This window comes from Manis javanica, chromosome 6, assembly GCF_040802235.1.
Source record: "Manis javanica isolate MJ-LG chromosome 6, MJ_LKY, whole genome shotgun sequence".
Classification (NCBI taxonomy): Eukaryota; Metazoa; Chordata; class Mammalia; order Pholidota; family Manidae; genus Manis; species Manis javanica.
In genome coordinates, this window is record NC_133161.1 from 75,477,580 (window position 1) to 75,501,889 (window position 24,310).

The 24,310-nt window shown below is 40.9% G+C and overlaps 1 protein-coding gene across 29 annotated transcripts in view; it reads right to left on the reverse strand.

Moving 5' to 3' along the window:
• The window catches only part of ADAM22 (ADAM metallopeptidase domain 22), a 238,654-nt gene extending 224,746 nt beyond the window's left edge, over nt 1-13,908 (reverse strand). For 4 of the 29 annotated variants that reach the window (XM_036990667.2, XM_073238880.1, XM_073238883.1 and 1 more), the window contains exons 1-2: nt 13,469-13,900; nt 12,856-13,016 (exon numbers count right to left, since the gene is read on the reverse strand). In XM_036990667.2, the coding sequence (XP_036846562.2) occupies nt 12,856-13,016; nt 13,469-13,553 (246 nt within the window). In that variant the 5' untranslated portion in view covers nt 13,554-13,900. Of the gene's footprint in view, nt 1-12,855; nt 13,017-13,468 lie in introns of all 29 variants that reach the window. The other 25 variants (XM_036990658.2, XM_036990659.2, XM_036990661.2 and 22 more) reach the window with 17 other exon arrangements.
• Nucleotides 13,909-24,310: the final 10,402 nt, after the last annotated feature.

Here is a 24,310-nt window from a genome sequence, read left to right on the forward strand (position 1 = left end):
GTCTTTGGTGTGTGTGTGTTTTCAGGGTACATACAAAAACTTTTACAAGATCCTCATGGCAGCATTATGCACAATTTCCAAAAAGTAGAAACAACCCAAATCTCCAGGTGAGTTGATGCACAGTGGGATATTATTCAGCAGTGGAAAGGAATGAAGTAATAATGCATGCTACATCTTGCTGCACTGATGGACAGTGACTGCATTGGGGTATGGGTGGGGACTTGATAATATGGGTAATGTAGTAATCACATTGTTTTTTCATGTGAAACCTACATAAGAGTGTATATCAATCATAACATAATAAAAAGTTAAAAAAATAATAATAATAATAATGCATGCTACAATGTGGATGAACCTTGAAAACATACTAAGTGAAAGAGGCCAGCCACAAGAAACCACATAGTGTATGATTCCATTTATAAAAGTGTCTGGAAGAGGCAAATCCATAGACACAGAAAGTAGATTAGTGGCTGCAGAGGCTGGGACTGGGATCAGGCAGTGTGGCAAAGAGCCTGAAGAATATGTTTCTTTCTGGGGTGACGAAAATATTTTAAAATTGACTGTGGTGATGGTTGCACAACTGGTTACATTAAAAAACTTCTAAGTTGTTCATTATTGTTAAATGAGTGAATTCTATGGTATGCAAATTATATTTGCATAAAGCTCCTATGTAAAATATGTATGTATGATTAAAATATGAATTATTTTATTCCTGAGAGATTACAGTAGGTCAGCTGAAGTCATGAAACTGTTAAACAGTTAGTATCTATGAGACAGTGACTTAATCTTAGTATTTTGATGTGGGACCTCTTTCCTACCACAGGCCCTTATTTTCTTTTCTGATCTTAAAACTGCTTTCACGTCCTTCATTCATGCTCAGATATAAATGCTGGAAATCAGCTTAGAGCGTCAGGCACCCCTCCCTGAGGTCTCCACTTATTCTAAAGTAACTATTCTGCAGTGGTGTTTTTCTGATTTAAATCAGAGTCCAGATTTTATAAAGGCATAGAGATTTCATGGAGTAATAGTACTATATGGGGTAATAGCTACCTTCTAAAAAAACAGTAAATATTTTATGTTAACTCATTAAAGAAAGGTAGAAACTAGAGAAAAATTAAAATGAAACAGTATTATAAAAGAAAATTAGTGTGGGCTTACCTACGGAGGGTAAAAGAAAAAAAAAAGGATCTTTTCAGTTCAAAACCACAGTCAAAAAAAATAAAATATAAATTCCGAGAACAAACATCAAAGAACACCTTGGCTGAATATGTCATATGAGTTCAGATCCATCAAAAATACTCTCTGTCACTCTCCCAGAAGACATACATCACTGTCTTAAAGAAAATGCAGCTCCAGGGGGGCAAATAGTGGAGAGAGTCACACACAGAGGTTAAATAGCTTGGATTTATCTTTGTTGGGAGCAATGGGGCTATAAACTGACACGAATGATTTTGTCACAGTGATTAAAGCAGCTGAAAGACAGCAAAGCGGTTTTATGTGGCAGGATGTCAGTACACCAAGCACTGGGTTCTCACCACTTTCTCTGGTGGGCTCTCTCCTCCTCATCACGGCCCTGCCTTTCCGACCAAACCCTGCCTCAGACTGGAAGCAGGAGGGCTACTTCAGTTCATATGCTCACAGTAATGGGATCCTCACAGAACCTGGGTGTCCCACGTACAGGGTGGTCTGCTGGGCTGGCCCAACAGCGTTGATGTGGGGGATGAGGAAGAACGAGGTCAGAGATAAGGCGTAAGTGTGGAAGGATGCTCATGCTCCTCTCAAATCCATCCCAACAAAATATTTGAATGATCCAGAGGAAATAAATGTTCTAACTATTGGAAACACATTCAAAGTGCATAAAATCAGTAACACAAATGTTCACAGGACATTTTTTCAGCATCTCTGAGACAAAAAAGTTGAAACAAAAGCAGACCACAAGTATTTGCTGAATTATCAGCTATACATCAGGCACAGTGCTAGGCAGTGAGCCAACACTGGTGTATATGAATGACCAAGCTCCAGCCCAAGACTACAGTCTATTTCATGGGGACACCTTCCATAACACACCCAAGTTAGCAGTGTTCCCATCCCTGCCCCAGCACCCCCGTGGGCCACCAACACACACAGAAGCAAGAACAATTTGATGACAAGCCTATGAGGCAAGTTTTACTACACCTGTCTTACCATTCCTTAATACTGAGTCCAAATCATATAGCAACAGATCATTGGAAGACTTTGAGAAGTGACATGCTCAGAAAGTGTGGAGGATGGGCTGAGCACATAACTCAGAGTTCAAATCCAGGGGACTATGAGCAATGACAACAAGGAGAATGATTTTAGAAAGATGATTATTCCAGCAGTAAAGAACAGAAGGGACACTTCAATCCATAGCCAAAGAAGAAAATGAATGAGGGACAACTTAAGGGGAACAAAATCAAAGAGAAAAAAGGAAAACCACACAGAAACAAAAACAAAAACAAAACAAAAAACAGGTTTAAAGATAAGTGATAAAATGGATAGCTCATTGAACTATGACACATTTTTCAAATCCCAAAATAACAAAGCCAGGCAATGTACAGCACAATGTTCTCAACACTGGGTGTAAGTAACCTTTCAGAGACTTGTTTTTACTTTAGTTGCTAAGAGCAAAAGAGCCATTTGACAGAAATAGAATGGGGGGAAAAAATACAAAATAAACCCAGGGTCCTAGGGAAAGTGGACAGAGCAAGGCCATGTTCACAGGACAATAGCAAATGGAAAGCGGTCACAGGAAAAGTGCCAGAGCTGCACCAAGAGATGAAGAAAGAAATGAAGAAAAAGAAATGACTGACCAGGAAAAGCCTGGTACAGCCAGAGGGTTCTGGGGCCTACAACTGGACCAGCACTCTCCATGTTCATGGCACCAGGGATCTCACCCAGCCAACGCTGCTTGCCGGGCCCTGTCAGGTACAAGGCTCTGGGCTCAATGCTGAGAAGGAAGGAAAGTGGAAGATGAGAATAAGTGCCTTCACTCCATATTTTCCTACACAATTAAATTGGAATAAAATAAATTTTTACCCATCACCCTATCACAACAACAAACAATGATTTCACAATCAGAACATTTAAGAAATGTCCTCTGAACAACTCAGTTAATCTACCTCGAGGAGATTTCATAGTATAAGAACATCATTAGAAGAACATATATAGAAGAACACATACTAAACCTACCTTAGAAATTCAATTAAATGAGAATTCTCAGTGTCTTGGCATCAATATGCCCTCTCCCCCCACCCCACCTTTTTATCCTAGAGGATTTTGAGAAACAATACAAACTGCTCTACCCCATGGTTTGAAATAGCCTTATCTCTACTTACTCACCCAGTCAGAAATGGCTTACACTTTGGAGACAGCAATGAACACTACCTGAATTTTGATCTCCTTATCAATTGATATCTGCCCAGGTTTTAAGGTACCTTAATGAGGAAATAAGCTTTTAAAAGTACAATGAGTATTTGCAACTAAACCAGCTATACAAGACCATAACTTACGAGATCACTTTTGCAGTTCTGAATCAAAACTTTCATCATCTTCAGTGATGTTTAAGTTTCTATCAAAGTCAATAAAACTCTTCATAAGAAATCATGGCTTAATTATTTAGCATAAGGTTAAATTTGTAAGTGCATCTGTAAAAAAAAAAAAATTCTCATTCTTAGATTAAACGTTTACCTTAAGTTTTCTTGGAAAGCACTCCTAACCATTGCCAAACTGCAGGTAATACCAAACTCACCTTGAAAATAACTCACTTTTTATGGCAAACAGAGATGGACACCACAATTATCCATTTCATTAAGAACACATTTTCCAAACTCCCACTTACAAGGACTCTTTGATCATTAACATACATTTATTGAACACAGACCACATGCCATTGAAAATGAGCCTGCTACTCATTTTGTACACACTTTTTTCAGAGCATCAACTCTTGCATGAAGTAGGAACTCAGTCTTTATAGGAGCCTCATCTCTTGACCCAAGAGAAGCACAGTGTGAAATGGAGAGAAGAGTGAGCCCCTTAAAGCCCTCTCCCACTAGCCTGCAGACCTTTAGAAAAGACAAATGAAAAGTAAGATGGAGGAAGAGGGAGGAAGAATAAGAAATAAAGAAGAGAAAATGAGGAAGCGGGAGGGAACAGAGGGGAAGGAAAAGAAGAAAAGAAGAAATTGTTCTTCACTCTGAGCCACATAAAGCTCAGAGAGATGAAAACAGTTCAGATGCCATCAGAGCAAGTCTGGTTAAAAAATACAAGTTCCCCTTTAAAAACACTAGACTTAGATCAAGAGTGGAGCCAACCGCCAAAATCCGGATGGTTTTAGTGCCTCAGACTCTCTGGTTGAGCCAGAAGCATACGGGCCTGCCCTGGCCCAGAGAAACCATTATCTTCTCTCTCTAACCGGTTTCTCATTTCCCTGAGCCTCGCCTTCCTCCACCCTTCCGCCCACAGTCGCCCATGTTCGTGACCCGAGATCAGCCTTCAGCCAACAGCTACTCCAGCCTCCCTAGACTCATTCCACTGTGCATGACCTTGACTGCTACTTAGGCCCACTGAGGCTCCACAGCTGACTTCCTGGGCAGATCCTGACAGGATATTCCAAAGGCATTAAAAATCCACAGGCGAATCCATGGAAATCTCAGGTTCTATGAAGTGGCAGTTCTTTCTGCATTACCTTGCTATCTAATCCAAAAAAAGAGAAACCTCTCAGAGAAAAGCTTGAGCAAACTGTGTTATGGCCTGACTCCAACATCCTGACCTCACCAGTGGAGGAAATTTCTTCCAAACAAGCCTACTTAAAAGGCAAACTGAAAAAATAAATTAATAAACAAGGAAGAAGAGCAATTGAACAACTAGAGGTAAAAGCTAGAGAGATGAGTCAGTGTCAAGTAGAACATGTGGTCTAAGAAAACCATCAACCAGTTATACCGCCTCAGGTAGAACATTTTAAAACCACCTGCAAAACTTGAGCTCCTGAGGCCTGTCTTCAAGAAAGCATCATTGATTTCCCATCTTCAAAGAATTATGTAATGTTCTTTATTTGGGCCAAAAAAATGCAACAAAAGGGCAACTGCTGCTAAGTACTGAAGTACCCTGGTACAAAATTAATTTTTAAAAAGGAGAAGAAAAATGTTGATTTACTCATATTGATACATACAAATCTGAAAAATCTCTTCAATGCAAACAGATTTTGGGGGGGTGGATTAAGTTCTTTATTCCTTCTCTTCCCAGTTATAATTGCTGATATTTCTGGATCATGGTACAGCAAGTTTTACTTTATTTCCAAAATCAAATTACATATAATAGTCTGTTCTGGGGAAAAAAGATTTCTATCTTAAAAGCAACTCAGATGATGAAATCAGAAGTAAAGGACAGCTATAAGTCTAAAATCTTTTTTCATATATGAAGTATTTATATTTTTAAATAGCACACTGAACTCTGTCTTAATTATGTGTAAAATAATTGTAATCATTAAAAGGGGCTATAAATTCAAAATTTGAAGACTAAAAATTACTTATGATTTTTTCCCCTACTATGTTCCCAAAAGAATTTCAGGGTATTTACATGGACATTTGCAAGATAAAATATAATTTTTAAGCAGATGAAGAAACTGGGGGAAAAGGAAAATTTATTACTTCAATAAATATTCATTAAGCACCTGTCCTGTGCCAGGCACTGTTCTAGGCAGTGGAATACATCTCAAACAAATAGGCAAGATCTCTGTTCTCAGAGCACTTAGAAGGAAGGCAATAAGCAAGCCTAAATAGAACATCAAATGATAACAAGCGCTAGGGAGACAATGGCATGCTGAGCTGTTGTAAGGAGGGGATGCAGGGGGGCTACTTTACAAAGTGGACAGAGGAAACCTCTGTGAGATTTCTTTTGGGGAAGGGGGGCACACCTGACACCATAGCCTCTGCCTGGCCAGCGCACACACAGTGGCCAGGGTGGGACCTGAGATTACAGTTTTTAAGCCTGCAGATGTATATTAATCTAAGTAAAACATGCATATGAAAGTGTGCACAGAAATGACTTCCCAGATTGATAAATTATCATGAGTCAAGAGATATTTCAGATGGCTTTTGAGCTGAAATGGGGATGCTGAAAGGGGTATGCTGATGAGCCAGATGTAGCTGCTCCCAAGCTGTGCCTTTGGCTTTGCGAGAGGGCACAATTTGTCACTAAATTTTGGGATCCAACTCAAGGGAGGAAACACAGTTACAGGACAAATCTCTCCTCTTGGTCCTGATGAGACACCATGCCTGATATTCTCCAAGACTTCATTTAACACTCCAACTTGTTTCGCACGAATATTTCTTACTTTTAAATATCATTTAGGTGATTGAAGAGGTCACGGGAAATGACTGAGAAAACTGATACCAATACCAATTCAGATACCAAACTGTCTTGTGACTAACTGAAATCCAAAGAGATTTAAGAAAAAAAATGTCTTTAATCGTAAGATAAAATACACAGAGCTCCTCAGCCCTGGATGCAAACTGAAATCTCCTGGGAGGATTTCTTAAAATACCCCCACCCCAGAATCTCTGGAGCTGAGGCCAGTACACTGTGAAGGAACAGATGATAATTCTCCGTAAATAATTTCCTTTAAATGAATTTCTGGCAGATTAAACTCCAACAAGTACTCAGAGTGCAAATAACCTCTGCTGCTGTTTACATGTAGATTGAGATATTCCCATGCGGCTAAAAGAATCTCTTAACATAGAAATAGAAATTTTATATCCCTTTCTAGAAGTGAAAACATATAACAAGTACTAAACATGACAACAATTCTTCCCTGAAGAAATTAGCATTGGAGGAGGCCCAGCCAGGGCCAAGAGTTTCATAAAGAAATGTTAGGTTTGTTCCAACACAGAAATGAATGGGTAAAGAAGTAGTAAAGATTAAGGATTACTTTATGTGGCTCTCTAACAGTTTCTTCAACAATTCTTTTCCCAATTCTACTACTTATTAGTTATATGATCTTGGGCAGGTTAATTAGCTTCCTTAGGCCTCAGTTTCCTTATCTATAAAATGGGTATGTAATTATATCTATCTCATTATGAGAGATAATGCACATAAATCAGTACAGTGTCTGGTACGTGGTAAATATTCAACAAATATTCTTATTTTTAAATCTTTCTCTCCATATTTGCTTCCTAGTACTTTTATTCCCCAAGTAAACACATCCAACTAGATGTTCACAGAAGCTATCATTTGAGTTATTACTGATTAGGTATCTGTTTTATCTGAATGCTTGGACATTTGAGACTCTGAAGCTATTTCTACAGCTCACTTTCTTTACTTCTTTATAGATACACACGGAAAACTATGAATGACTTAATTTAGGAGCTTATGGTTTGATAAACACTCTTGTTTTATTCCTCATTTTTCAAAGGCTGCTAAATGTTCTACCATTTTTAATGATTAGAGCCCCTCCTAGATGTACATGACAGGTGGCCTGCTTTCTGGTGGGGTCTTAGTGAGAGCAGGAAGCTGTGAGTCCAGTAGTACTGGGTAGACACAAAAGATAGTTTGTGTCTTGTCTTGGAGAAACATAGGAATATGGATGACTACCAATATTTCTTTAGATGTCATTTTAGTGGAACTACATCTATCTTGCAGCACTTGAAAATATTTTTTTAAAGTTATATAGTAGTGAAGCTTGCAGAACACAGTAAAAATGCTTCATTTCTATTATCTTGAGAGTGAGAATGGAATATATAAAGCCATTTAACATTTAATAGGTGAAAAGTACCTCTTGAATGCATAAAAATCCTGTTGTAACATTCACAGGGGCTTCCGAACTAAGTCCCGCTGCGTCAGGCTGGTTGGGTGCCCAAGCTCGAGCTTGTTCTGCTTTAATAAAGGCTCTTTGTTTGTACGTGCTATCGGAGTCCTCCGGTGGTTCTTGGGACTCGCCATGATTCAGGCATAACAATAGTAGCAGAGCAAAGTTTTGATTGCTGGCAAAACTTCATCAATATTGAGCTACTTAAGTTTAACAAATGCACATTAAGAAAAAAAATCTTGTTTGTGTTATCCTTGCAAAATACTTTTAACGCTGTAATTCCTAGGAGTCCTTTTCCGCCAGAGAAGCAGTACTGCGGACAATTTACAGTCAAGCTGACTCAGTGCTCCCAGGTGAAACAGCACAATTCTAAGTACAGCTCACTCAGACTTAGGCATATGGATAAATATATTCATAAAAATGGAGCATACTTTTGCTATATCTTGCATATTCCCCTTTACCAGCTATCAAAACCATGAAAAACTGTAGATATGTTCTTGGCACCTGACCACTTTTGAGAAGCTACAATACTTTCCAGGGAAAGAAAGAAATAAGTGCCCCATCTATTCACTGACAACAACGACTTCTGACAAACAGAAATTCTGATGCTGTACAGAAACATAATCACTGGGTCAAACACAAATTATTGAAAATTTATGGGGTGACCACACAACAAAATAAACCACCGAACAACCTATCTTTAGTGCTACAGTAAATCTGTCACGCTTGGCTAGCAAAAAAGGAGCAACCATTAAGATGCTTATTCTTAAAAATAGCAATTACATAATCAACAGGATGAAACCATCAGTAAGACTCAGTAGGTGATATCCTGCCTGGATGGGTGTTCAGCTAAAAAAATGTATTCTTTCATCTGCAAACACACAGTTCCTTCAGCACAAATGATTTCAAGTCAGAAGAAAGACTGGATTATTTTGAATATCATAGTACTGCTGTTTTTACAGGACTGAAATTACTTCTGACTTAACCTTGAAGATAACAAGGTTACCCTCAATCAAATACCTCTTGGACTATCATTTACCTTATGGGATAATAAGCTTCAGTGGGGGCCAGTCATCCCACTTGGGATGAAAGTAAAGTTTGCATTCAAGTAACTGGCTATGTAGTAAAGGCCTCATATCAACAGAATTACTATATCACACCAATGAAATTGTATTTCTACAGAACTAAAGTGAAAATGTCTTCCAAAAAATAAGTGTTCTGTTCCATTTAGTGTTGAAACTGAAACAAATACACTTCAAAAGTGTAAAATTAAGGTGTTTTATACCATAGTTCTTGTGACCTTTCTGAAACATTAAGTAATACATTGCTGGTTTCCTTCCTCCAAGTCAAGGGCTTTATCTTATCAGGTGAGAAGCAACTCCTGAATTAGGTTAGATGACCTATAAGGTCTCCTCCATCTCTAGGACTGTTAGATTCTACTTGGTTATGTAAATTGTAGTAGTTTGTAACTTACCTCTGGGAATGTGTTAAATTTAGGTAATTAGGGCACCATTTTGTACTAAAGTGATGTCATAAAATTTCTAAATAGTACTCAAGCAGCCTGAAGGAGCTAAGGTTATTTAACAAAAATTTATACAGTGCTTACAATATACCCAGTGTTGTTCTAAGTGCTTTGTAAGTATTAACCCACTCATACAGTATTTTCAGTATACTTAGTAACTAAGTTCTTATGAAGATTAATGAGTATGTGAATCAGCATTTACCAATAACTTAAAGTGAAAAACCACATTCACTTACCCTCTGAAATTAAAATTATTCATTTCTAACAATTAGGATTACCCCACAGTGACATGAATCAGGTCAGTTAACATTCTTTTCTAAAATCCTTTAGCTGCCTTCAGGACAAAATCCAAATTTCTCAGCCAGTCATGAAGGTGCCGCAACATCCACTCTGCTTTCCCATTTTGCATCCTCTGTCCCTGAAATTCCAACTATTTGCAGTTAACAAAAATGCGTCCTGATTCCCACATGCCTGCGCAATTGCTGCCTCTTCTGTTTGATATGGCCATCTGCTCCCTTTAATCTGGCCAGTTCCTTCTCACCCTCAAAACACAGCTCGGACAGCACCACTTCCCCCTGAGAACCTGCCCTGACTTCTCCCCTGGGTTAAGTACTGTGTCTTCTCGGCTTCCACAGCTATCTGTGATCACTGCCAGAAAATCAGAGAAGGGCAGAGCGTAACTGCTTAACTATTTACCCATCTTCCCGCTTGTCTACAAATTCCTTAAAGGCTAGAACTATGCCTTTTATCTCTAAATCCCCAAGGCCTTACACAAAAATTGGTATACAGTATGAGCTCAAGTACATAAATGACTTTTTAAATAAACAAATCAACAAATGAATATATGTAAGCCTTGTCAGTTGACAGAACACCCTAATTTTATTTCTGAAGTAGAGAAGATGCTAAAATACCTATGGGCAGCCAAGATGCCATAAATTATCTCTCTTTAATTACCAAAGATGAAACAAGGACCACATACAATCAACTTGTGTTTTCTGGTCCAATGACAGCCTTTAAAGAAACTAGGAATGTCAAAATGCAGGAGAACTCCTTAGTTTCCTTACTGCAGGAAAAGTTGGCATATGGCAACTAAGTCTGTTCAACTCTAACTGCCAGGTACAGTCCTAGAAAAGAGTCAATGATTTCTAGCTGTAATTTAAGAAGCAAGGGAAACTGCAAAGGTCCCAGGTGACCCAGATATCCAACCAGATGTATTATGCATATCATACTATGTGCCTAGCACTGAGATGATTGCTTGTAAAAATTACTTTGATGACAAGACAGTATCCTCACTTTCCTTTCTGACTTGAATTCATAATCTACTCACGCTATTTAACCGACATCCTAGCAATTCCTTCACACCTCACCAAAGCCAGTCATTCTTTCCAAATGGGAGGTTCACTATTGTCAGAAGCGGAAACTACACAGACCCAAGGCATCTTCTGCCCTAAGTGGAGAGGCCTATGAACCAGAATCTGCAGAAGTGGTCCTCCATAAATGGGGAGAAAAGGAGGACAGCCTGTTTTCCAAAACTGGTGGTCTTTCGCCAACACAGAAGGGCAGAGGGTACCTGAAGATATTACCAGCACCAGGCAGACACCCTGGAAGCTTCAAGGTTCAATCCTGCAGCTTTCCTTTTCTGAATCTCTGCTTCCTTCTGTTTCCCTTGCTCTCCAAGAATGTCTTTGTGATTTTCTTTAAAGAGCTGGCTATCAGTAAAAATTCAGACTCTGGGAAACTCTACAGGATGAAAGACCCCATGTCTTCAACAGATAAATTGTAAGGAGAAGAAATCAAGGAAATGAAGTGGGAAAAACCATGATTCAAAGATACTTAAAAAAACAAAAAAATTAACTAATTGCAGTCTACAGACATTATTTGGGTCCTGAATCAAACAGGCAAATTTAAATATATATGTATTATACTTACATATATTTACTTTACTATATAATACTTAACACATTTATATATTCAATATTTAATAAGTTTGTTAGATGTGATAGTAACACGGTTACATTTTTAAAAGAATCCTTTAGAGGCGCATAGTGAAATTTGCACTTCTTATGAATGAAATGAAATAATCTGCTTCAAAATAATACAGGAAGAGGAAGAAAATAGGAAGTAGGTGAAACAAGATTGGCTTTGAGTTGCTAATTGTTGAACCTGGGGATTCATTACAATATTCTGTCTACTTCTGTGGGTGTTGGACATTTTATGTAATTGAAAGTGGTGAAAGATGTGAAAATATTCCTCCAGAGAAGTAATTCTAATTTTTTTAAAAAATAAGACAGTATCCCCTGCTGCTTCAGTTTTGCTACAGAAACAGGTCGAAATGGAAAAGGGAAATAGGTATTTACCAAACATTAATTCAAATAATGGAGTCCATTAAATCTTGGCATATTAGATTTCCTACTACAATAATCTAACTTCAGTGGATATTATTATAGTCCTTTGAATTAATTTCTCTTACCTTAAATTTTTAACAGAAGTAAGCATTTGGTTACAAATACAGATACAAATATTTTTCTATTTTTCCATATTTTGCACAGATATATTACCATGACTATTACATCATCAAGATATGCTCAAAGTATTAATGAATGTATTTATGCAATTGAACATGTCCAGCATGCCTTGGCTTTAGCGAAGTTCACAAAATTTTCAACCACATGAACAAGTTCTATCCTAATATGTACTCTTTCAGATGGGTGAACTGGTTTCCAGGTTGATGTATACAAATACAAAAAATGTTTACAGAGTCCCAGTATATTTACTTAAATCAACTAGCAAATTCAAAATAATGTTCAGGGAGTATCTGTGGATGTGTGGTCTAAATACGGGTAACTAGCATCTAAATATGGGTATATGATGAGAAGCTTAGATATTTTTTAAAACGTAATTTAGAAATGCCGAATAAACAACACAGCCCTAATTACACCAAAAGGGCTGCCCACCAACAAAGGAAAAGGGGAGGTGGACGCCTTTCCGGTCAGGTGAAGGTGAATGGGTACATCTCTTGTGTTCGCAAGTAAGAGAGCGCAGAGCCCGGCAGTTCAGCTTGTTTTTACGGTCCGAGTTTAGCTGGGATGCCTAGGCTTGTTTTTTCCATTTTTCTACAGTACCCACCTTGCTTTAAATCTCTTATAAAGTCTCCTTTTTGAAGATTGCAACCACCACCGCCACAACAACAATGATGATGCAAATCGTGCGCAAATAGATCCCTTCTGCCGCTGCTCGGCTTTTGCTTGGCAGAGGGAAGAGGATCTCCACCCCTGCTCTTAGGCTGCCGCCCTCCTGGAGGCAGCCCGCCCAAACTCCTCTCGGGCAAAACCCCCGGCCTGGGGTTCTTTGGGGGTCTTGTACCCTCCTTACCCTTCTTTTTTACTCAGGGAGCATTAGGATTGTGCTCATTTCACCTAAGACATTGCATCTCCAGGGCAACCGAGAGCAAACGTGGGGAGGCGGAGGGCCGGGCGGCGCGGACGACCACCCCCCTGACCGCGCCTCTCACCTGCCCGCCGCCGGGGTCGCTCCGCACCCGCGTGTCGAGAGCGTCGTGCCCAGCTTCGTCGCGGCCGCCCGAGCGGTAGATGAGCCGGAGCGGCATGATGCTCTGGCGCTCCAGGAAGCGGTTTTCATCCCTCCTCTCCAGCTCCGTAAAAGAGGCGTCTCCTCCAGGCAGAAAGGCGGTAAGGAAGGAGTGGGGAGAGAAGACGAGAATAGTGACCCTGCCCCACACTCGTCCGTCCGGCGGTCTGAGTCTGCCCTGGGCAAACCCCACCGCCCCCTCCCTCCCGGACCCGTCTGGGAAGGACGCTGAGACACCAGCCGGGAGGCTTGAACCAGCTCCTCTGAAATCATCCAGGATCGGGGCCCAGAAGCACAGCACCCCTTTCCCATCCTCCGCACTCTTCTTCAGATGAAAACAGGCTTTTGACCGGAGGTTTCTAATGCATCCGCGCGCCCCCACACATGTATTTTTGCTTCACTTCTCACCACCCTTCCAAAGAAAAAATTTCCCCGCGCACTCGGGCAATGGGGATGCCCGTTTACAGTGCACTTGAGAACCGCAGAGCTTCCCGGAAAACGGTACGTCCGGAATCCACGGAGGGTGGCTAACTCACCTGCCCGGCCGCAGCGCGCCGGGGGGCAGGTCCCCAGGGCACAGAGCAGCAAGAAGGGCACGGACGCAGCCGCCGCCGCCTGCATGGTGCTGCCGCCGGCCCGCCGGGTGGGAGACGCTCAGCAACTCATGCCCGAGCACCCAGGTCCGGCTCCCCCGCGCCGCGACCCGCGGCTGGCCTGGCCGCCCCCTCCCAGCCCGGGCCGGTGCTGCGGCGGCCGGCCGTGGCGCTGCAGGTTCCGCCTCGGCGCTGCCTCAGTGCTGCATTGTGCTCCGCGGGCGCTTCCGCTGGCGGGGGGAGCGAGCGAGTGCTGCATTGGGCGCTTGGCTGTAGCTAACTGGTTTCTAGCGCCTCCCACCTCATTCCGTGGCAAAGGCTCGGGCAGGCGACGAGCTCGGCAGGGAGCGCAGCGCCTAGTGCACTCGCCCCCCGCGCGCGGGCAGGGGCGCGCGCACGAGAGTCGGCTGGGAAATGTAGTTCTCTCTCCGCGCCCGGCTCGTCTCCACGACCGCGCGGACTATCGCGACCTTGTGACCACGAGGTGCTCTACAGCCTGAAGAGCCAAGGGAGCGCAAGGACGAAAGAGAGAGGCCATCGCCTGCACACCTCCTGGCACCGAGGACATCCAGCCTTACTGCTGCGGGAGCTGGTATTCACCTGCTTGGTCCGCAAAGAACTGTCATAACGTTTCCCACAATCTAGTAGTTACCTAATTATTAGCAGGGAATCATACCCTTAAGAGTACATGGCAAGTTAATCACTCAGCAAATATTGAGGACTTACTGTGTGCCCGGTACTTGGCTAAACACAGGGACACGGCCATGGACAGAGGGGGTATAAGTGGTGCCTGTTCGCAGATACAGTTGAACAAATACCACTTTTTACAATACAGTGTGGGGAGTATCCTGGTAAGGCCTGAAGAAGGGTCATTAGTTCATCAAGTGGGGAGTTCGGGAGAACCTTGTGAAGAAGGTCTATACAGGCACCTGATTGATGTTTCAGATTTAGCCCAACTCTTCAGGATGTTTTTCTTCTTTTCTCCAGTATCTGCCTGCCTCAAACCTGTATTTGAAAACCAGACTTGGGGACTACTTCTCAGACTGCTATTCCACTTTTCTCTAATTCCAAATGATAGAAATGCTTTACAGCAAGACAATAATGAAATAATTATCAACATAATTAACACTGTGTGGTATGATACAGTTTATCTCAGGTCATGTATATTGTCATTTGAACTTCAGCTCAACATTTGGAAAATATTATCCCCATTTGAGAGAGGAGGAAATTAAGGCTTTAGAGCTGCACCTTCCAAATACTACTGTCTCTAGCTACATATATAAAATACCTAGGAATAAACCTAACCAAGGGAGTGAAAGACCTATACCCTGAAAAACTAAGACACCCTTAAAAGAAATTAAAGAGGACACTAACAAATGGAAACTCATCCCATGCTCTTGGCTAGGAAGAATTAGTATCATCAAAATGGCCATCTTGCCCAAAGCAATATACAGATTCGATGCAATCCCTATCAATTTACCGACAGCATTCTTCAATGAACTGGAACAAATAGTTCAAAACTTTATATGGAAACACCAAAGACCCTGAATAGACAAAGAATCCTGAGAAAGAAGAATAAACTGGGGGGGATCTCGCTCCCCAACTTCAAGCTCTACTACAAAGCCATAGTAATCAAGACAATTTGCTACTGGCACAAGAACAGAGCCACAGACCAGTGGAACAGAATAGAGACTCCAGATATTAACCCAAACATATATGGTCAATTAATATATGATAAAGGAGCCATGGACATACAATGGAGAAATGACAGTCTCTTCAACAGGTGGTGCTGGCAAAACTGGATCACTGTCTAACCCCACACACAAAAGTAAATTCGAAATGGATCAAAGACCTGAATGTAAGTCATGAAACCGTAAAACTCTTAGAAAAAAAATAGGCAAAAATCTCTTGGACATAAACATGAGCGAATTCTTTATGAACGTATCTCCCCAGGCAAGGGAAACAAAAGCTATTTAAATTTAAGGTAATCAAAATGAAATAAAATTAAAAATCCAAATCCTCAAGTTATGATAAACAGATTTCTACTGCTACCTGTATTGTAGAGCAAAAATAGGGAACATTTCCATCATTGCAGATAGTTCTCTTGGATAAAACTGGCTTTGAGAATTTAAATTACTTTCCCAAAGGTGTGATGACTACTTACAGAGCAGACTGGATCTCCTGCTTTCTGGGTCTTAGTGCACATCACCCTGGTTGAATCTTCTGTTTGTGTAACCTCCATCCTGGTTCTAGTCCTGTAAAACATGAAGAAGAACTTTCCATATGATGCTCTTTGGAGATGTTTTTCTCCTTCCCTGTGGGATTTTTTTTTTTTTTACCGTTGTCTCATGTGACATGGTTTCAGATTCCCCCACCATCATGAAGACTTGAAAATACACTCCTGTGTGTCAGTGTCCCAGCTAAACTGTGGTATCCAGAAGTAAATACAACTTACTGAGATATGGTTTCACAAAAAAACAGTAGAGAGGGACCCTTTTCTCCCTTATAAGAATACTCTATCATATTTTGGTAACCACATCTCACTAAGCTTATCATCATTTCAGAAAAATTCCCCCAATCTTTAAATAATGAGATACTTAAGAATTCTATGTGATGTGCAATTGTAACCTGAATATGAGCTATAAGATTCTAATTGTATACTTTAGACCTTGATGCAGGAGATTCTATAATAGTTACAGTAAAAGAGAATTGGATCCCAAGGGCCTGGGAAAGCCCTTTTTTACCTTCAACCCCTAATCATAGATGCACATTCTTAACCCACCTCTCTAAGTTGGAAGAATTGGTTTTACATGTTTTATAAAAACTGTGCTGTCTTAATTATACTCCAAAGTATTTTTATTTAAACATCTTTTGCTATTATAAGCAATGACTTCCAGTACATGTGTTGTGAGCACTTCTCTAAGGCAGGTGTCAAAACAAGATATCGCTTAATTCATAGGGTTTGAACTTTTTTTTTTGGCATCATCAATCTACAATTACATTAAGAACATTATGTTTACTAGACTCCCCCCTTCACCAAGTCCCCCCCACATACCCATTCACAGTCACTGTCCATCAGCATAGTAAGATGCTGTAAGACACTACCTGTCTTCTCTGTGTTGCACAGCCCTCCCCGTGCCCCACACACACTACATGCTAATCATAAGGCCCCATTTCTTCCCCAGACCCCCATTCCTCCCTTCCCACCCACGCTCCCCACTCCCTTTCCCTTTGGTAACTGTTAGCCCATTCTTGGGTTCTGTGATTCTGCTGCTGTTTTGTCCCTTCAGTTTTCCTCTGCTCTTATACTCCACATATGAGTGAAATCATTTGGTACTTGCCTTTCTCCACCTGGCTTATTTCACTGAGCATAATACCCTCTAGCTCCATCCATGTTGTTGCGAATGGTAGGATTTGTTTTTTTCTTATGGCTGCGTAATATTCCATTGTGTATATGTACCACATCTTCTTTATCCATTCATCTACTGATGGGCACTTAGGTTGCTTCCATATCTTGGCTATTGTAAAGAGTGCTGCGATAAACATAGGGGTGCATCTGTATTTTTCAAACTGGAGTGCTGCATTCTTAGGGTAAATTCCTAGAAGTGGAATTCCTGGGTCAAATGGTATTTCTATTTTGAGCATTTTGAGGAACCTCCATACTGCTTTCCATAATGGTTGAACTAATTTACATTCCCACCAGCAGTGTAGGAGGGTTCCCCTTTCTCCACAATCTCACCAACATATGTTGTTGTTTGTCTTTTGGATGGCAGCCATCCTTACTGGTGTGAGGTGATACTTCATTGTGGTTTTAATTTGCATTTCTCTGATAACTAGCGATGTGGAGCATCTTTTCGTGTGTTTGTTGGCCATCTGAATTTCTCTTTTGGAGAACTGTCTGTTCAGTTCCACTGCCCATTTTTTAATTGGATTATTTCCTTTTTGTTTGTTGAGGTGCATGAGCTCTTTATATATTTTGGATGTCAACCCTGTATCGGATCTGTCATTTTCGAATATATTCTCCCATACTGTAGGGTACCTTTTTGTTCTATTGATGGTGTCCTTTGCTGTACAGAAGCTTTTCAGCTTTATATAGTTCCGCTTGTTCATTTTTGCTTTTGTTTCCCTTGCCCTGGGAGATACGTTCATGAAGCAGTCACTCATGCTTATATCCATGAGATTTTTGCCTGTGTTTTTTTCTAAGAGTTTTATGGTTTCATGACTTACATTCAGGTCTTTGATCCATCTCGAATTTACTTTTGTGTATGGGGTTAGACAGTGATCCAGTTTCATTCTCTTACACGTAGCTGTCCAGTTTTGCCAGCACCATCTATTGAAGAGACTGTCATTTTCCCATTCTATGTCCATGGTCCCTTTATCGAATATTAATTTTCCATTTATGTTTGGGTTAATGTCTGGAGTCTCTAATCTGTTCCACTGGTCTGTGGCTCTGTTCTTGTGCCAGTACCAAATTGTCTTGATTACTGTGGCTTTGAAGTAGAGCTTGAAGTTGGGGAGTGAGATTCCCCCCCCCCACTTTATTCTTCCTTCTCAGGATTACTTTGTCTTTTGTCTATTCGGGGTCTTTGGTGTTTCCATATCAATTTTTGAACTATTTGTTTCAGTTCATTGAAGAATGCTGTTGGTAATTTGATAGGGATTGCATCGAATCTGTATATTGCTTTGGGCAGGATGGCCATTTTGACGATATTAACTCTTCCTAGCCAGAAGCATTGGATGAGTTTCCATTTGTTAGTGTCCTCTTTAATTTCCCTTAAGAGTGTCTTGTAGTTTTCAGGGTACAGGTCTTTCACTTCCTTGGTTAGGTTTATTCCTATGTATTTTATTCTTTTTGATGCTATTGTGAATGGAATTGTTTTCCTGATTTCTCTTTCTGTTAGTTCATTGTTAGTGTATAGGAAAGCCACAGATTTCTGTGTGTTAATTTTGTATCCTGCAACTTTGCTGAATTCCAATATTAGTTCTAGTAGTTTTGGAGTGAAGTCTTTAGGGTTTCTTATGTACAATATCATGTCATCTGCAAATAGTGACAGTTTAACTTCTTCTTTACCAATCTGGATTCCTTGTATTTCTTTGTTTTGTCTGATTGCTGTGGCTAGGACCTCCAGTACTATGTTAAATAGCAGTGGGGAGAGTGGGCATCCCTGTCTAGTTCCTGATCTCAGAGGAAAAGCTTTCAGCTTCTCGCTGTTCAGTATAATGTTGGCTATGGGTTTATGATATATGGCCTTCATTATGTTGAGGTACTTGCCCTCTATTCCCATTTTGCTGAGAGTTTTTATCATGAATGGATGTTGAATTTTGTCAAATGCTTTTTCAGCATCTATGGAGATTGATCATGTGGTTTTTGTCTTTCTTTTTGTTGATGTGGTGGATGATGTTGATGGATTTTCGAATGTTGTACCATCCTTGCATCCCTGGGATGAATCCCACTTGGTAATGTTATATGATCCTTTTGATATACTTTTGAATTTGGTTTGCTAATATTTTATTGAGTATTTTTGCATCTACATTCATCAGGGATATTGGTATGTAGTTTTCTTTTATGGTGGTGTCTTTGCCTGGTTTGGTATTAGGATGATGTTGGCTTCATAGAATGAGTTTGGGAGTATTCCCTCCTCTTCTATTTTTTGGAAAACTTTAAGGAGAATGGGTATTATGTCTTCTCTGTATGTCTGATAAAATTCCGAAGTAAATCCATCTGGCCCGAGGGTTTTGTTCTTGGGTATTTTTTTGATTACTGATTCAATTTCGTTGTTGGTAATTGGTCTGTTTAGATTTTCTGTTTCTTTCTTGGTCAGTCTTGGAAGGTTGTATTTTTCTAGTAAGTCCATTTCTCCTAGGTTTTCCAGCTTGTTAGCATATAGGTTTTCATAGTATTCTCTAATAATTCTTTGTATTTCTGTGGGGTCTGTCGTGATTTTTCCTTTCTCATTTCTGATTCTATTTATGTGTGAGGACTCTCTTTTTTTCTTGGTAAGTCTGGCTAGGGGGTTTATCTGTTTTGTTTATATTCTCGTAGAACCAGCTCCTGCTTTCATTGATTCTTTCTATTGTTTTGTTCTTCTCAATTTTATTTATTTCTTCTCTGATCTTTATTATGTCCTTCCTTCTGCTGACTTTAGGCCTCATTTGTTCTTCTTTTTCCAATTTTGATAATTGTGACATTAGACTATTCATTTGGGATTGTTCTTCCTTCTTTAAATATGCCTGGATTGCTATATACTTTCCTCATAAGACTGCTTTTGCTGTGTCCCACAGAAGTTGGGGCTTTGTGTTGTTGTCGTCATTTGTTTCCATATATTGTTGGATCTCCATTTTAATTTGGTCATTGATCCATTGATTATTTAGGAGCATGTTGTTAAGCCTCCATGTGTTTGTGAGCAAAACCTGCGGGCAGGTCCCCGCAACCAGCGTGCCTGAGACAAAAGAAAAGTGAGTGCTTTTTGCAAGTCTTAAAGAAACAGAGACACCACAGCTGGACGAAGTCATCCCGGCACACTTAGCCAGCAGCTGGGAATCCTGGGGAACTTTAGGCGCCCTAACCCCCTGGGTGGCAGCGCAGCTCTGAAGCCGCAGGTTTGCTTTTTACTTTCTTTGTACAATTTATTTCTAGTTTTATACCTTTGTGGTCTGAAAAGTTGGTTGGTAGGATTTCAATCTTTTTTAATTTACTGAGGCTCTTTTTGTGGCCTACTATGTGGTCTATTCTGGAGAATGTTCCATGTGCACTTGAGAAGAATGTGTATCCTGTTGCTTTTGGATGTAGAGTTCTGTAGATGTGTACTAGGTCCATCTGTTGTTGTTCAGTGCCTCTCTGTCCTTACTTACTTTTGTCGGGTGGATCTGTCCTTTGGAGTGGGTGGTGTGCTAAAGTCTCCCAAAATGAATGCATTGCATTCTATTTCCTCCTTTAATTCTGTTAGTATTTGTTTCACATATATTGGTGCTCCTGTATTGCGTGCATATATATTTATAATGGTTATCCTCTTGTTGGACTGAGCCCTTTATCATTATGTAATGTCCTTCTTTATCTCTTGTTAGTTTCTTTGTTTTGATGTCTATTTTGTCTGATACTAGTATTGCAACACATGCTTTTTTCTCTCTGTTGTTTGCATGAAATATCTTTTCCTATCCCTTGACTTTTAATCTGTGCATGTCTTTGGGTTTGAGGTGAGTCTCTTGTAAGCAGCATATGGATGGGTCTTGCTTTTTTATCCATTCTATTACTCTGTGTCTTTTGATTGGTGCATTCAGTCCATTTACATTTAGGGTGATTATTGAAAGATATGTACTTATTGCCATTGCAGGCTTTAGATTTGTGGTTACCAAAGGTTCAAGGTTATCATTTTTGCTACCTTACTGTCTAACTTAACTCCCTTATTGAGCTACTATAAACACAGTCTGATGATTATTTCTCTCCCTTTTTATTCCTCCTCCTCCATTCTTCATGGGGTGTTTTGTTCTGTGTTCTTTTTAGGAGTGTTCCCATCTAGAGCAGTCCCTCTAAAATACCCTGTAGAGGTGGTTTGTGGGAGGCAAATTCCCTCAACTTTTGCTTGTCTGGGAATTATTTAATCTCTCCTTCATATTTAAATGATAATCATGCTGGATACAGTATCATTTGTTCAAGGCCCTTCTGTTTCATTGCATTATATATATCATGCCATTCTCTTCTGACCTGTAAGGTTTCTGTTGAGAAGTCTGATGATAGCCTGATGGGTTTTCCTTTGTAGGTGACCTTTTTTCTCTCTCTGGCTGCCTTTAATACTGTGTCCTTGTCCTTGCTCCTTGCCATTTTAATTATTATGTGTTTTGGTGTTGTCCTCTTTGGTTCCCTTCTGTTGGGAGTTCTGCATGCTTCTGTGGTCTGAGCAACTATTTCCTCCCCCAGTTTGGGGAAGTTCTCAGCAATTATTTCTTCAAAGACACTTTCTATCCCTTTTTCTCTCTATTCTTCTTCTGGTACCCCTATAATGCAGATATTGTTCCTTTTGGATTAGTCACACAGTTCTCTTAATATTTCAATCCTGGAGATCATTTTATCTCTCTCTGTGTCAGCTGCTATACGTTCCTGTTCTCTGGTTTCTATTCCATCAATGGCCTCTTGCATCTTATCCATTCTGCTTATAAATCCTTCCAGAGATTGTTTCACTTCTGTAATCTCCCTCCGGATGTCATCCCTTAGCTCTTGTATATTTCTCTGCATCTCCATCTGCATGTTTATGATTTTTATTTTGAATTCTCTTTCAGGGAGACTGGTTAGGTCTGTCTCTGCAGATCCTCTCTCAGGGGTTGTTTGAACTATTTTGGACTGGACTAAATTTTTTTGCCTTTTCATGGTGACAGCGGTGGCTGTAGGCAGGTTGCAGATGTGTCATCTGGGATAGGAAAGTCCTTTCCTGCTTGCTGGATGCCTTGCCCTTCTCTGCTGCTTGTGTTGGTTACCCGCACTCCTGGAGCAGCCACCAGGTTAATCCCCTAAGCTGCTGTGGGTGGGGTCTCCGTCAGAGCAGCATGGAGCCCTGCGGGTAGTGGCAGGCATGCCAGGTGCGCTCCTCTGCAATTGCAGCACCCCTGCCGGGCAGCTGTGTACCAGCAGCAGCCTTTGGGTCTGGCCCGGGCGGCTGTGCATTTGGCTGGGATTCCGATTGGCTGCTGGGAGCACGACTGCTCCCTCTGGCACTGCTGCAAGTGTTCACGGCCCTCTCCCGTGCCCCTCTTGTGCCGCCGCCGCTGGTATGTGCGGGCTGCTCCTGGGCCACCCAGTCGCCATCACTGTAGGCTCACGCAGTCCTCTCCCTGGCTCCTCTAGTGCCACTGCCGCTGGTGCGTGTGGGCTGCTCCCAGGCTTCTCTTCGCCACTCCAGCAGACTCTGACAAGCCGCTCCCATTCCCCTCTGGTGCCACCGGCAGAAACGGGCTGCTCCTGGTCCCCTCCAGAGTCTCTGCCCCTGGCGCACACTGCGACTCTCTCACTACTAGGCCGGTGTGATGGGGTCCACACCAGTTGGGGGAACGACTGGCAGGCTGCTTAGTGCCATGAGGGGCTTCAGAGCTGCGCTGCCACCCAGGGGGTTAGGGCGCCTAAAGTTCTCCAGGATTCCCAGCTGCTGGCTAAGTGTGCCGGGATGACTTCGTCCAGCTGTGGTGTCTCTGTTTCTTTAAGACTTGCAAAAAGCACTCACTTTTCTTTTGTCTCAGGCACACTGGTTGCGGGGACCTGCCCGCAGGTTTTGCTTTTCCGTTTCTCTGATATCCAGCACCCTGTGCACCTTGTGTCTGCACTCCGGGTGTGGATTTCTAGAGCTGGTTGTTTAGCAGTCCTGGGCTTTCACTCCCTCCCCGTTCTGACTCCTTTCTTCCTGCCAGGTTCAGGGGTGGGGGAGCATTCAGGTCCCGCCTGGCCATGGCATGTATCTTACCCTCTTCATGTGATGTTGAGTTCTCACAGATGTAGGTGTGTCCTGGCTGTTGTACTGCATCCACTGGTGTCCCTTTTAGGAATAGTTGTATTTATTGTATTTTCATAAATGTATATGTTTTTGGGAGGAGATTTCCACTGAACTACTCACGCCGCCATCTTCCCGTGATCCTGAACATTTTTTAATGTAATAGATACATGACTTTAAACCACTCCACCTCCTTGGCACAGGTTGGACATCCTGAGAGGTGAGGTGAAGATACTTGTGGCTCTAAGCTACTCAGTTTCTACAAGGAGTGTGTTGGAGTGGGGCAAAGCAGGAGTAAGCTTGTCTCCCTGGCACTGCAGAGCAAGGCACCCCATCCCATAGAGACAGAATCTCTTCTGAATTTCTTTGAAGTAGTGTGCTTCTGGACACATCTTGCCTATATCATATATATATATATATATATATATATATATATATATATATATATATTTCTGGGTTTTTTTTTGTTTTTTTCATTTGATTTCTATCATCTATTAATTACCACATTCATCACCTCATATTTTTTTTTCAGAAATAATTACATAAAATATTTTATTCTTCAACTCTGTGTCTTCTCTTTTCATTTTCTTTTTTTTTATGGATTGCTTTTAATTTTTTTTTTTTGAGAGGGCATCTCTCATATTTATTGATCAAATGGTTGTTAACAATAAAATTCTGTATAGGGGACTCAATGCACAATCATTAATCAACCCCAAACCTAATTCTCAACAGTCTCCAATCTTCTGAAGCATAACGAACAAGTTCTTAGATGGTGAACAAGTTCTTACATAGTGAATAAGTTCTTACATGGCACCTCACATATTTTTTGAGAGACTAAGTTCTATTCTCAGCAATTTGAGTTGTGTAATAAAGTGTTATCAACTATACTTGCCACGTTTTGCATTAGATTTTCAGATACTATTCATCTTACAGCTGAAAGTTTATACCCTTTTATGAACCACTTCTTATTACCCCCACCTCCCACCCCTGGGCAACACCTTTCTACTCTCTGTTTCTATAAATTTCCTTTTTTTTTTTTTTTAAAGATTCCACATGTAAGTGATGCCATTCAGTATTTGTCCTTTTCTATCCAGCTTATTTCACCTTGCATAATACCCTCAATGTCCATCCACATTGTCGCAAGTGACAGGATTTTCTTCTTTTTCATGGCTAAATTCTGTATTGTGTGTGTGTGCGTGTGTGTAGCTCACATCTTTATCCATTCATACATTGATGGACATTAAGGTTGTTTGCATTAGTTGGCAACTGTGAATAATGCTGCAGTGAACATGGAGTGCAACAGTTTTTTGGG